Source organism: Festucalex cinctus, chromosome 15, assembly GCF_051991245.1.
Source record: "Festucalex cinctus isolate MCC-2025b chromosome 15, RoL_Fcin_1.0, whole genome shotgun sequence".
In the NCBI taxonomy this organism is placed as follows: domain Eukaryota; kingdom Metazoa; phylum Chordata; class Actinopteri; order Syngnathiformes; family Syngnathidae; genus Festucalex; species Festucalex cinctus.
Genome location: NC_135425.1, coordinates 9,308,926 through 9,322,641, shown reverse-complemented (window position 1 = coordinate 9,322,641; position 13,716 = coordinate 9,308,926). Strand labels below are relative to the sequence as shown.

Genomic DNA, 13,716 nt, shown 5'->3' with positions numbered 1-13,716 from the left:
TAGATGCTGTATCTCAATGAGTCTCATTTGGGTGGACATATTTTGCATCCCAAGGAATGAGCAAATGTGGAGGATGTAACCCGAGTTTAAATATTTCATCACTTTAAAATAAAGCATATTTTAGAAGCACGTTCCAAGGCGCACACACAAAAAAAGGGGGTAATTTTAATGATGTGACCTCGAAAAGGCAGCAATGTTCCTGCATGATCGCACACCTGGGAAAGCAGTGATGAGTTCAGGTGCCACAGGAAAGGGCAACATTCCGTAATTGAGAAGAATGGTTGTGAACAGTTGTTGTGATCTCACTGACTTGGTAAACACTTTATTAGGTACAACCGCAAAGTGAATCACAATAATCATTATACACATGATAGTGTTCATTATTATTCTACCTATTGTGTGGAAATATGGGGAAACACATATAAAACAAAAATAAAGACACTGTTTTAGACCGCAAAAAAAGAGACAGAATTATTAATCAATCAAAATATACAGAACCAACACATTCACTATTTATTAAATTAAATACAATGACATTTTATGACTTTGTTGAGTTTAAAATAGCACAAATAATAACAAATATTAAGCAAAGGTGTGTTTTTGTAAGAGGTGTTAATCTATGGAATAATTTTGATACTGACCTGAAAAGATGTCACTTGCTGAGTTTACAAAAAAAAAAAAATGTTCTAAAGCAAAGTTCAAGAAATTACTGAAATCAAACATGAGATGGTAAATTGTAGAAATGTATTGGTTTTTTTAGATGTATCAGTATGAGTGTAATAAAAATTGTATACATGATTATGAGGATATGATTCCTAAATATGTTATGGTGTATGCCTAGAAATTTCATGTACATATGCTGCTGACAAATGTGTATGCACGTCAAAAAGTGCAGTTGTATACACGAGCAGGTTTACACATTTTTTTTCTTTCATTGAAATATATTAACCTACTATTGTATCAATAATCAAACAAGTCAAAATATACAAAAAATAAGGGTTAGAACTAGATAATTTTTCAACTTCTTCCGACTTCCTTTTGAACATGTATAATGATGACCGTATAAGGTTTTCTTCTTTTAAATTGTTTATATACATTGTTCTGCTATTTGTTTATATGTTGAATAACCAAACAAACAAACAAACAAACAAACAATACACAGTTTAATAGTTAAAAAAAAAAACCAAAACATTTTGACATTTGTTGAGTTTTTTGTTTTTTTTTTGCTTTTGTTATTGTATCTCATTAGACTGCGTGGGTGTACCTAATGAAGTGGCCAATGCACATAAGTACAGTTGAGCCCAAAATAAGTCATATAGTAGACTGAATTTTGATGTATCCTTTAGTTGGAAATGACATGGTTTATGATATTTCGTATCATAATTAAATTCATACATGACAATGATACTGTATACTAAAAAGTAGGGATGTTCGATACCACTTTTTTTCAGACCGATACCGATACTCAGACCCTCAGTACTCGCCGATACCGATACCAACTGCCGATACCAGTAGTACATAAGATATTTTTAAACAAATATATTTCCTTTAATTTTGACAAAAAAACAAAAAACAAAAACAGCACAGTCACTCTTCAATAGTCTTAATGCTCAAAATAAAACACAAAAATGCTCTTTTAGTTTAAGATTCACAATTTTGAAGTATTTCCAAACCGGTGAAGTTTTGGTGAAAAACTGCTGCAAGCTAGCGCCAGTTACAGGCAAGGAGGACTCACTTTTTTTTATTTTTGTCAAGGAGGACTCACTTAACGTCTTCCCCCTCTGCCATCGGTCACTTGTACTCGTCTGCGTCACGAGTACTTGAAAAAAGGCTGGTATCGGCCCGATACTGATACCTGGTATCGGTACTCGCCCATCCTTACTAAAAAGTGTAAGGATGTTCAAAACCAATTTTTTTTCAGACCGACAAGTACTCAACTCTTGATTTGTCACTGACACCGATACCAAGTACTGATACCACTAGCACTTCTGAAACAGAAGCCCCCCCCCCTCCAAAAAAAGGGCAGATCATTTCAAAGAAAGACCTATATAGCATTTTTCCTTAAAATTAAATGAAATTAATTGAAATTTCTATTCTTCTAATTTCTGGTTCCTGATCATAAAATCCCTGCGATTGGCTGGCAACTGGTCCAGGGTGTCCCCCACCTACTGCCCAAAGCCAGATGGGATAGGCTCCAGCACCTCCCGCGACCCTTGTGAGGAATAAACAGTCAAGAAAATGGATGGATGGATGATCAAAAAAAGGGGAACATGATACCTTGAATCGGCCCGATACCAGGTACTGATAGGTAAAGAGCACTGTTTGAAAAGATAGTATTCAAAATTATTGACAACTAAGAAGCATTCTCAATACAGGCAGGCATATCTCATGTTATAAATGTATTGTTGTTAGTGTTGTTCTAGATTATGCTACAATTATCGCTGGTGTCGGACCAAAACCTCATAAATCAAATATGGCAAATAAATAAAAATAAAAAAAATCTCTAATATGGGTCAGTCCACACATGTGGGTGTTAATTTTACAAATTATATTGACCAATCTAAAGTGTTGAAATACTGCATTTACTTCAGTCCATATATTAAATGTTCATCGCTGAGCCCATTTGAACCGTTGCTAACCCAAACAGCAGCACCTCCCATAACATGGAAACGGAATACGTTGTTTTCTATTCTAATTTTAATTGACACACTCTGTGTGACTTTGTTTCAAATATATATGTTTAAAAATGTAGCTACAAATAAATCGCTGCAGTTCATTAAATAAACAGTAACAATGATAACTAAAAATATTGTTTTAATAGCATTTTAAATACAGATGTTTTTTTTCAGGATTTATATGTGCCGGTATGCTTTTTGTACCATTTTTGTTTGGTGGTACATAATATTTTTCTAATATACATTTTTGTGCCCGGACTTCGTGACAGTTAAGATATGATCACAATGACAGCTGCTGGCATTTATCGGAGCCTTTATCCGTGTGCACAGCAAGTTTTAATCCTAATCCTTTTGCATCTTGTTTTTGTTTAAGCGATAGCGAAACACTTGGCCAAAGCTATTAGCGCTGGCAATAGCTGTGCGACCGCACGGGAAGGGGGAGGAATCCAGTTGCAGCTGGGCCGAGAAAATGGAAGATTTGATGGAGAAAATGTGGCGATTGTGAGAAAGTGGGGAGGATTCACACTGGCCTGTCTTGGCAAGGTAAAGTCTATTGGAGTCTTTTCAATTCATTACGATTTCAACATGACACATAATGCAACGTTGTCATTTTACAAAGTAAAATGTTAAATAACCAACAATTATATCAGGTTGTACAATCGTAGAACTTTCTGAGCTCAGTTTTCTTAACTTGTCACATATTAAACAGAGTGCTTGACTTTCAGTATGTCTATCTTGGGTATAGGGGAAAGCGCAAAGGATCATGGGATGCGGCATGGGAAAATCGCGCCAGAAGCAATGTGACAGAGGTGACACTTGTATTTACTCATTCACTGCCAGCCATTTTAGAAAATTTCAGAATTTTTAATACCCATGTGATATTACGTTCAATAATTATATATAAACCGAATCTACCAAATAACAGAATAGACTCCCTACATTTTGCCTCATCCCGTTCTTTTATAATTGACAGTAGAAAAATGTAGGTTTGCCAAAATACAGCCATTTCACCCATGGACTCTGAAACTGTGTTTATTTCCTATAAAATGGGGCTATGATGTCATCTACCGGTGGTTGGGCATCAGTAAAGTTGTTTCCAAGTTTGATATTTACAGTGGAGCATGCTCAGATTCGCCCCCATTTAGCACCGCTCTAAAAAATACAATTGACAAGTATACTTGTCAAAGGCAGTGAATGAGTTCTTAAACAGGATGTAAAAAATTTTTTCTAATTTACAATAAAATGTTATGTGCAACCCCACTAGTTTAACACAGTATTTTGATTAATATTGTGATTGTGAAACATGAATTAAACAGCCAAATCCATGATCTTTTATCCATTTGAGGGGGCGGCCATTTTGCTACTTGTTGACCACTTAAAATGACATCACAGTTGCTCACGACTCAGATGACGACCAATCACGGCTTAGCTTCAGGAAACAGGTGAGCCGTGATTGGTTGTTATCAGCAGGCTTCTCAGCTTGCTGATGAGCTGATCATTTGAATCACCTGTGTTGGAGATGATGGGAGACTTCTAAAACTTACTTCTAAAAATACTGCGGCTCTTGAGGACGAGGAAAAGGACTACCCCTGGTCTAGGAGAAGTAAATGTGCAAAAATTTGCCAAATTAGAACATAAAAAAAAGAATTCTAATAATATTGCTCATTTTGCTCAGCATCAGAAAACAATTGAGCCGTGATTGGTTGTTACCTGAGCCCCGAGCAACTGTGATGTGTTGACAGCAAGTGGCAAAATGGCCGCCCCTTCAGATGGATAAAAATGAATAGATTTTTCTGCTTAACTCAAATTCCAAAAGCACAATATTAATCGGAGTGCTGCTTTTAGACTACTGGGGGCACGTTAAGCAGAATCAGTATAATATTGTCGTGAAAACTCTGAGTTTGACTTCCCTTTCAACCATTTTTTTATAAAACATTTTGAATGATTAATGACATTCATTTGTGTTCTTTCTGTTTTTTTACAGTAAGTTTTTCCGTTCCAGGTAAATGTTAATTCATTCCATTACATTCTTTGTTAAACTGTGTTTAATATTAAATTTTGTTCAATTTTACGCGCTCTGTGAAGCTGCTACTGGTGAGTGTTTCGATCAAATAATGAATAAGTTTCCCTCAGAATATTAGTTTCATTTATTTATTTATTTATTTTTTTTAAATTTCAGCTATCAGAGCAGCTCTGTTGATCCAACGCTGGTACCGTCAGTATGTTGCCCGGCTGGAGATGAGACGCAGATGCACTTGGAACATCTTCCAGTCCATTGAATACGCCGGAGAGCAAGACCAAAACAAGGTGAGGACAGAAAAAATAAATAAATAAATAAATAAATAAATAAATAAATAAAAAGATGGGCCAAACATCGCACAGTTCAGAGAGGTGTCAATTTTGCTAGCTGGTGTCAACGATGCTATGCTAGTGTCAAACAAAACTGATGTAATATTTGTAAAGGCAGACTTTTCAATAGAACTCTTGTATTCAAGATCTTAAAAATAGGTTTATATAAATGGTCTCCCATTATCATGCATCTTCACCAATTGTGTGCGTGTGTGTGTGTGTGTGTCTGTTAGATATCCACCTCGATAAACTGGATTCATTGTAGTTTCACTGATTCAAGACATCACCGAGTGCAACTGGCTTCGAAGCTATTTGTGAGGTCAATTGTGATAATTAAACCACATCCTTCACATTGTCTTTCATCTTTGCAGCTGTGCAATTTCTTTGGCTTCCTGATGGACCACTTGACCCCAGCCAGCAGCGAGGGTAAGATGAAAGACCACAGACGATTACAGTCAGCTTATCTCTTGAAAATGTAACTTTCTCTTACAAGACTGATGTGCCTCCCGTTTTCTGAATCTTTGATTCAGGAAAACTAATATCGCACATCTTTCGTGAGAGCAACATCTGCCACGATATGGAATGGGAGCTGTACTTTTGCTACAAGAGTATTAAGGTGTCCGACGGCTACACAGGCCCGCGGCTAACCTTTCCCATGACCTACTGTGGGGTGTCCAAGCTGGTGGAAGCCTTCAAGCAGAGACAAGTAGGCACATGAAGCAATAACAACACAAACTTGGCTAAAAGGCACACGATTATGAAGAGAAAAAGGCCACATATGTGACGATTTGACCGATTTTTCCCTACCAGTAGCAGCTCCATGCTCGCTATGTTCTTCAGCTTCTTGGAGAGACTTGGAGGTTACTGCGAATTCTCCCAAATATCAACCATGTTACCGCTTGCCATATGAAGGAGCTAACCATATGCGGTAAGTAGCCCCAAGCTTCACATTGACAATGAGCAACCTCCCCAAAAGGCTGAACAAAAGTTAAAGCTTCATGAAGTGGCAAGTTTTTGCTTGTCCTTTTAGCTTGTTAGCAGCAGTAGCTTAGCGCCTCAGTTGACTCAACTGTCAAACAAAGACCACTACTACCACCTGGAAAATGGAAAACACATCTCTATATGATTGAGCTGCGTCAAAATATTGGCTAACCTTGAGTGGCTGGCCGCTGGACCATTCATGTTCCACGCAGTGACGAGGGGCTATAGCCACCAGCTAGCTTGTGAGCTAACAGGCTTGGACTAGCAGCAAAACAAAATACAAAATAAATCATAATTCAGCATCACTCATCTTCACTGGTTGGCCTGTGTTTGTCACATCACATAACAGAACTTGGGATTCCCTCCAAAAGTTTGCTTCAAATCAAAATTGCCGGTTCACTGTTAACCTTTAGGCCTCTAAGTCCTTGAGGATTTTGTTGTAATTGGTCAAACTGGTGTGGGGGCTTTTTCCCCCCACAGTGGGTGCTGCTGAGTGAGTTTTGGAGGGTCAAGTCCAGGACCACTAAAATATCAATTTTCACCAAGATGCAAATGAACCAACTGCACATTTAAAAAAAAAAAAAAAAAAAAAAAAAAGTTTCCAGGAGGTTGAGGCCCTCAAGATGTCAGAAGAAGAATAGACAGCAATTCTAAGCAAGGTTATTTTAGTTATTCACTCTTTGACTGCCAAAAAATATATCCAAAAAACAACCCCCAGTGCCAGCTGATTTCGAGCATTTTCACTCATCTTTCAAGCAAACAAAATATTGTGCACTACAACTACATAAACATAAAAAAAGTGTTTCTATCTTATTCCGTTCATTAGTAATCACCATTTGAAAATGGGTCATTTGAGTGACATGAGCGAAAATAGAACAACAAAATGGAGAAAACGTCATCGTTGAAAATGTTCTTTTTCATCAGATTCGTCATGTTTCATTGTAATTTCATACACCTTGAGCCCATTGAAAAGATATACAATGCTTCCATCTCCTGGCCATAGTTAGTGGGTGTTTTTGATTCCACAACCCATTAACAAGGCAACGCTTCACTTAGACGTTGCACTACCCATTGATTTAAAAAAAAAAAAAAAAAACTTAGTAAACGTCAATTAACGTTTATGGTGGCACTCATTAGGATTTTAGCATACATCATTTAACATTTTTGGCGGTCAAAGACTAACACACACAAAAAAAAAGAAAACTAAAATTCAAAAACAATTTTCGTTAATGAAATAAAATAAAAACGCTAAAAATGATTTTTAAAAAATGAAAAGTAACTCAAACTACATTTTATGTTTACAAACCTAAAACTAAGAAATATCCTTTGTTTTAGTCTTTGGTAATTATTTTGGTGCATGAGTCTTTGGGGATGATTTCAAATGTGATTTTGAATATATTTATTTAATATATTTATTTGACCTCATTTAGCAACAGCCAATAGAAAAGCACCTTCAGATGATGTCGCTCCCAGGCAACAATTTTGCGTGTTTGACTTTTGGCTCCAATGGCTTGGCTCACCTGTTCAGGCGAAATGCAACATTAGGTCAGAAATTAGTTTTTCATTTTACCATGGTGTTTATTTTAAATATTGCATACAAGTGTTTAAAAAACAAACAAACACGAAAAGTAATACTGAAACTAGCTAAAACTAAACTAAAACTTAGCGTTTTTTTGTTTGTTTGTTTGTTAGTTTTAATAATAATTAAAACTATTTTTTTTTAAAAACTAACAGAACCACCCTGGAAACCAATTCAAAATAACCAAATTTGAAAAACAAAACTCAAAATGAAATAAAAATTAACTACAATGAAAATTCCAAAACTATAATAACCCTGATTCTAAGAGGGACCCAAATTACTGCAAGAACACTAAAGACATTGTTTGCATTCACAGGTGATTTACATGGACAACTTGAAGATCTATTGCTGATATTCTACAAGGTACTTGCTAAGGGGCACCCGGTCAACTCGACTTTCTGTCACAAATGTCTCGAATGTGTCTAGAATGGATTGCCTTCCCCTGAGAAACCTTACGTGTTCAATGGGGACTTTGTGGATCGAGGCAAGAACTCTTTAGAAATTCTGCTAATCCTGTTTGGGTTCCTGCTGGTCTACCCTAACAATGTCCATCTGAACAGGGGCAATCATGAGGACCACATAGTTAACCTGAGGTACAAGTGAAGGCAAATTCATGTTTCACTCTAAGAGAGTACAGATGTTGCTAATACTCGTTTGTGTTTTCTTCCAGGTATGGATTCACCAAAGAAGTGCTGGGAAAATACAGGGTATGTCCTGAGATGTTGATCTTGCTTTCAATTCAATGAGTGGAAATACTTAATCCAAAAAAAGAAAAGTCAAGATTAGAAATAAGTGAGGAATTGTATTTGAGAAATGTGTGGGTGGTCTCTGTGGAAGCGGGCCTTTTCGGGTAGAAAAATTTGATTACGTACAGACTGTACAAGGAGGGAGTAGGCTAGTTAGCAAGGTAAAAAAAAAAAAAAAAAAAAAAACATTTCTTGTTCCAAAATGAAACAAATTCATCCTTGTTGTATGCTCTGTCGGGCCTTGAAAAAGTAAAAATCATCCTGGTATGTTTTACATCACAAGCAGAATAATCATAATCTGTCTCTCGTCACTTGACAAAGCAGGATCACTGCGATCAACAGGATCAACATTTAATGGACCGCTGTAGTATGACTCGGCATGACTGGCACGGCGACTGAATGGTTAGCACATCCGCCTCCCAGTACTGAGGACTCGGGTTCGAGTCCAGGCTCCGGCCTTCCTGGGTGGAGTTTGCATGTTCTCCCCGTGCCTGCGTGGGTCTTCTCCGGGTACTCCGGCCTCCTCCCACATTCCAAAGACTTGCATGGCAAGTTAATTGGGTGCTCCAAATTGTCCCGAGGTGTGCTTGTGGGTGTGGATGGTGGTTCGTCTCTGTGTGCCCTGCGATTGGCTGGGAACCAGTCCACGGTGTACCCCACCTACTCCCCGCTTCTCGCTGGGATAGGCTCCAGCACCCCCGTGACCCTTGTGAGGAATAAGCGGTCAAGAAGATGGATGGATGTAGTATGATGCCTACAGGAAGTCAGTATCCCAATTATGGATTGGGTTGCAGGTGCATGGCAAAAAGATCCTCAAGCTCCTCCAGAAGATTTTCAGCTGGTTGCCACTGGCAACCGTGGTGGATCACAAAGTGCTCATTGTGCACGGAGGCATCTCTGAATCCACAGATCTTAATATAATAGCCAGACTGGACAGGCACAAAGTAAGACAATATCAAACTATCTGGAACATTCCAAAGACTATCCGGTACTATTTGATACTAACTTTTGTTTTGGGGCAGTATGTTTCCACCCTGAGACCTCCCAAACAAAGCATTCACGCTGCCAGTAGAAGCTTGAACATGGCAGACTGTGACGGTCTGACGCAAAGTCGACGTCGGGTTTGCTCCCTGACGAACCGGAGCCAGGCTCCGCCTCGCAGGCTCGATATCCCGCGCCGCTCGCTCCAAAACTACCAGTCGTATGGTGATATGAAGACGTCCGACTACGACTCTTCTCCAGACCCTGGAGACAGCAGAACAGACGACCTTGAGTGGAAACAAGTAAGAATTATATCAAGAGTATTATGCACTCATTTGGTGGGTTGCCTAACGGAAGAAATTCAACCAGATAGTGGATGTGTTGTGGAGTGACCCGATGCCACAGAATGGCTGCATCCCAAACGAAGTGCGAGGAGGCGGCTGCTACTGGGGCCCCGACGTCACAGAGGATGTCCTCAGACGTCACAACCTGCAGCTCCTCATCCGCTCTCACGAGTGCAAACAGGACGGCTACGAATTCTGCCACAATCGTCGGGTGAGGGCACCACGAGGAGAAAGTCGACAACTGAATTTGAGCACAGATATCCTCCATGCAGGTGCTGACCATTTTTTCAGCTTCCAACTACTACGACGTGGGCAGCAACAGAGGAGCCTACATAAGGATGGGCCCCAATCTGAACCCTCACTTGGTCCAGTATCAAGCCAGCCGGGCGTGCAGACATCTAACTCTGCGACAAAGGTATGGTGGACCACACTTCTTCAGGGAAATTTGATGCCTTGGGGCAAGTTAGGCCTATATTTAGATTGATGTTGAACCCCCTTTGTTACAATTACAGCCCTGTCTACACTATAAAAACAGTTGAGACAAAAATAACCAATTTGACCCAACTTTCTGGGCAGTGGCGCTCCTGCCATTAGGCGGATTAGGCAGATGCTAGGGGCGCTCGTGAGCAAAAGGGGCGACAGGGAGAGGAGATTTTTTTTTTACCAAAAATCCTGCCTAGGGTGCCAAGTTGCTTCGGAACGCCAGTGTTTCTGGGTTATTTTCTCCAAAACAACTCCCCAAAAATGGGGTCATTTTGTACTTGCTGGGACTTGTACAGCTTCATTTACCCAAACAATTGATTTGCTGTTGTTGTTGTTGCTTTGTTTTTTTTTGCTTTTCATTTATTTATTTATTTTAAATGGAACCAACCAAGTACTTGGGGCAATATGACTTTGCTTCGTACAAAATGACCCAATTTGTTGGGGGTTGTTGTATACAAAATGACCCAGAAAGTTGGGTCAATTTCATCAAAATAGAGTACTCTACTCTCTAAAAATAGTTGGGTCAAAAATGAGACCGACCCGCTACTAGGGTCCATTTGACCCAATTTTCTGGGTTATTTTGTACAAAACGACCTTATAAATAAAGTTGACTTAACTTGACTTGACTTGACCCAGAAAGGGTGAAATTGACCCAAGTAGCAGGTTGGTTCAATTTTTTAACCCTAATAATAATAATAATAATAATAATAATAATAATAATAATAATAATAATAATAATAATAATATTTTAGGTCAATTTGACCCAACTTTCTGGGTTATTTTGTACAAAATGACGTTATAAAATAAAGTTGACTTGATCTGACTTGACTTGACTTGACTTGACCCAGAAAGGGTGAAATTGACCCAAGTAGCAGGTTGGTTCAATTTTTTAACCCTAATAATAATAAAATAATAATAATAATAATAATAATAATAATGATAATGATAATATTTTGGGTCAATTTGACCCAAAATAAAATAAAAATAAAATGACATAAAATTAATTTGACTTGACTTGACTTGACCCAGAAAGGGTGAAATTGACGCAAGTAGCAGGTCGGTTCCATTTTTTAACCCTAATAATAATAATAATAATAATAACAATAATAATAATAATTATTATAATTATAATAATGAGAATAATAATAATAATAATAATAATAAGAAGAAGACTAATATTTTGGGTCAATTTGACCCAACTTCCTGGGTTGTTTTGTACAAAATGACCCAGAATGTTAGGTCAAATTTACCCAAGTAGCGGGTCGGTCTCATTTTGACCCAAATTGGGTTATTTTGGACCCAACTGTTTTTAGGGTGTACCTTTTAATAAAGTGATTGTTCTTGTCAGTGTCTCTTGGACAGAGAGGTCGGCCTTGCAAGCTCTCCGGCAACAACTGTTCATCCACAAGTCAGATCTCAGTAGTGCCTTTCAGGAGTTTGATCCAAACAGAACAGGTACGAAACTGGAAAGTGCAATTTCACCGTCCTATATACAGTACAACTGTAGTTTAACACCACCTGGTGGAAGAATCGTTCCATGACAGCTGCTCTGTGTCACCAGGGTTGATATCCGCGAGAGACTGGGCCAGTGCCACAGAGAGCGTTCTAAAGCTGGGTCTACCCTGGAGGGTCCTTCGCCCTCAGCTTCTGAGCAGCACCCATCACGGCATGGTGGAATACCAGAACTGGATTAGGGAGCTCTCCCTCACAGAGCCTCACCAGGAGGTGCCTCTTGAAGATTGAAACCCTTTTGTTTGTCACTTAGTAGTAAATTGTAAAAGATGTGGGAGTGAAAGTAGAAATTGGATGAGTTAGGGGCACTGCTTGAGGGCATTTGAACATTGAGTGCCGTTTCTGGCTAGGTTCCTTTGGTAACAGGCGCCATCCGCTAAGGGGAAGTCAACCCAACAATTTTCATTGATTTAATATTTTCTATGTAGCCTTGTCTAAACACAGTATTCTGATTAATGTTGCATTTATGGAATAGGAGTAAAGCAGCAAATTCTCCCTGTTTTGATCAATCTCAGGGGGCGGCCATTTTGCCACTTGCCGTCGACTTAAAATGACATCACAGTTGCTCAGGGCTCAGGTAACAACCAATCATGGCTCATCTGTTTTGTCAGTTTGGTCATGTGACATTCGCAAGCCATGACTGATTGTTGCCTGAACCCTGAGTGGCAAAATGGCTGCACCGTGAGCTGGATGAAAACAAGTGGATTTTTCTGCTTAATTTATATTCCAAGAACAATATTGACTCAACTAGTGGGAGCCCATAGAACATATTATTGTAAAGAATATTTTTGGGTAAACTTCTTCTTTACTCACCATTTCAGATCTTGCTGTAGGCAGATTTTAATGGTTATACTGTAAATGTGCAATTGAAGTATTTCCTTATCCTTTCTGAAAGATCTCAGACACCAGCATCCTGGAGATCATGTACAAGAACCACTCCAGTATCGAAACCATCTTCCGGATCATAGACACAGATCATTCCGGTTGGTAGAGTCTGCACCCCTCTGCTCTATTCAATTCCTTCATTTAATCTCATCTCATTTTCCTCCCAGGTCTGATCTCACTGGAGGAATTTCGCCAAACCTGGAAGCTGCTGAGCTCTCACCTCAAGATGGAGATCAGCGACAAATCCGTGGCAGACTTGGCTCAGAGCATCGATTTCAACAAGGACGGTGTCATCGATATCAATGAATTCATGGAGGCATTCCGCTTGGTGGGCGTCTCGGCACACAAATAGACGTGCGTGGCGGCGGCCTCACTGTACAAACTTAAGCTAAGCTTGCCTGAAAACTTTGGAAACCCTTGCTGGACCTGAGGATATTACCACTTAGGTAAACCTCGTAGACCCCTTTGTTTTATATGATAAAACAGGATGCACTTCATGTGCTACTTGTTTTTTTTTGTTTTTTGTTTTTTTTTAGCAACTTTTCCCTTACTCCACTACATTGTGCTACATTGCATTCCCTACTTTTGATTGTGAAACCTCAGAAAACAATCGAGCAATTTTGGATTTGTGTGGTACATCATGAACTACATACAGCTTGCAAGTGCCAACATTAATCATTGATGTTTTTAACAATAAATTGCTTTGCATGTCATTTTAAATAAAACCTCCTCCTGATAAAGTTTAGTGACATTTTTGGATTTTTCAAACTAGACAATCTGCTGATTGGTCAGAATTGATTTTTAGAAACTTATCATTGTGCAAATACAGAAAGCATGCACACGTTACTCTACCTGTTGTTATTATTTTGGATTTTTTTTTTGTCCTTCAACTACATTACTAGACCAATTCAACCATTACAACTTCAATATGTTTTAAAAATTCACACTTCAGGGGTTATTATTTTTATTATTTATCATTTTTCTTATTCGTAACTTTCACAGCATTTCCCACAAAACATTTTTAAATCCCCCAAAATTATCTCCATTTATTTTTAATTAGACAGTCCAAAAAAAAAAAATCACTCCCATTCTAAATTCAAACTGTTAAACTCATTCAATTCACATTAGGATCCATTTTCAGTACTCCCCCAATTCTCACAGTAAAAATCCCAGTTTCCCAC

At 38.6% G+C, this 13,716-nt stretch overlaps 1 protein-coding gene across 1 annotated transcript; it reads left to right on the top strand.

Annotated features, from left to right (window-relative positions):
• Positions 1-4,659: 4,659 nt before the first annotated feature.
• On the top strand, positions 4,660-13,275 carry LOC144002678 (serine/threonine-protein phosphatase with EF-hands 2-like). Its single transcript, XM_077498100.1, has 16 exons — positions 4,660-4,769; positions 4,855-4,982; positions 5,396-5,450; positions 5,555-5,730; positions 5,838-5,952; positions 7,901-7,947; positions 8,011-8,177; positions 8,255-8,291; positions 9,125-9,274; positions 9,353-9,613; positions 9,681-9,866; positions 9,928-10,070; positions 11,487-11,593; positions 11,700-11,863; positions 12,546-12,633; positions 12,703-13,275. The coding sequence occupies exons 1-16, from the start codon at positions 4,682-4,684 to the stop codon at positions 12,885-12,887; spliced, it is 2,097 nt and encodes a 698-aa protein (XP_077354226.1). The 5' UTR covers positions 4,660-4,681; the 3' UTR covers positions 12,888-13,275.
• Positions 13,276-13,716: the final 441 nt, after the last annotated feature.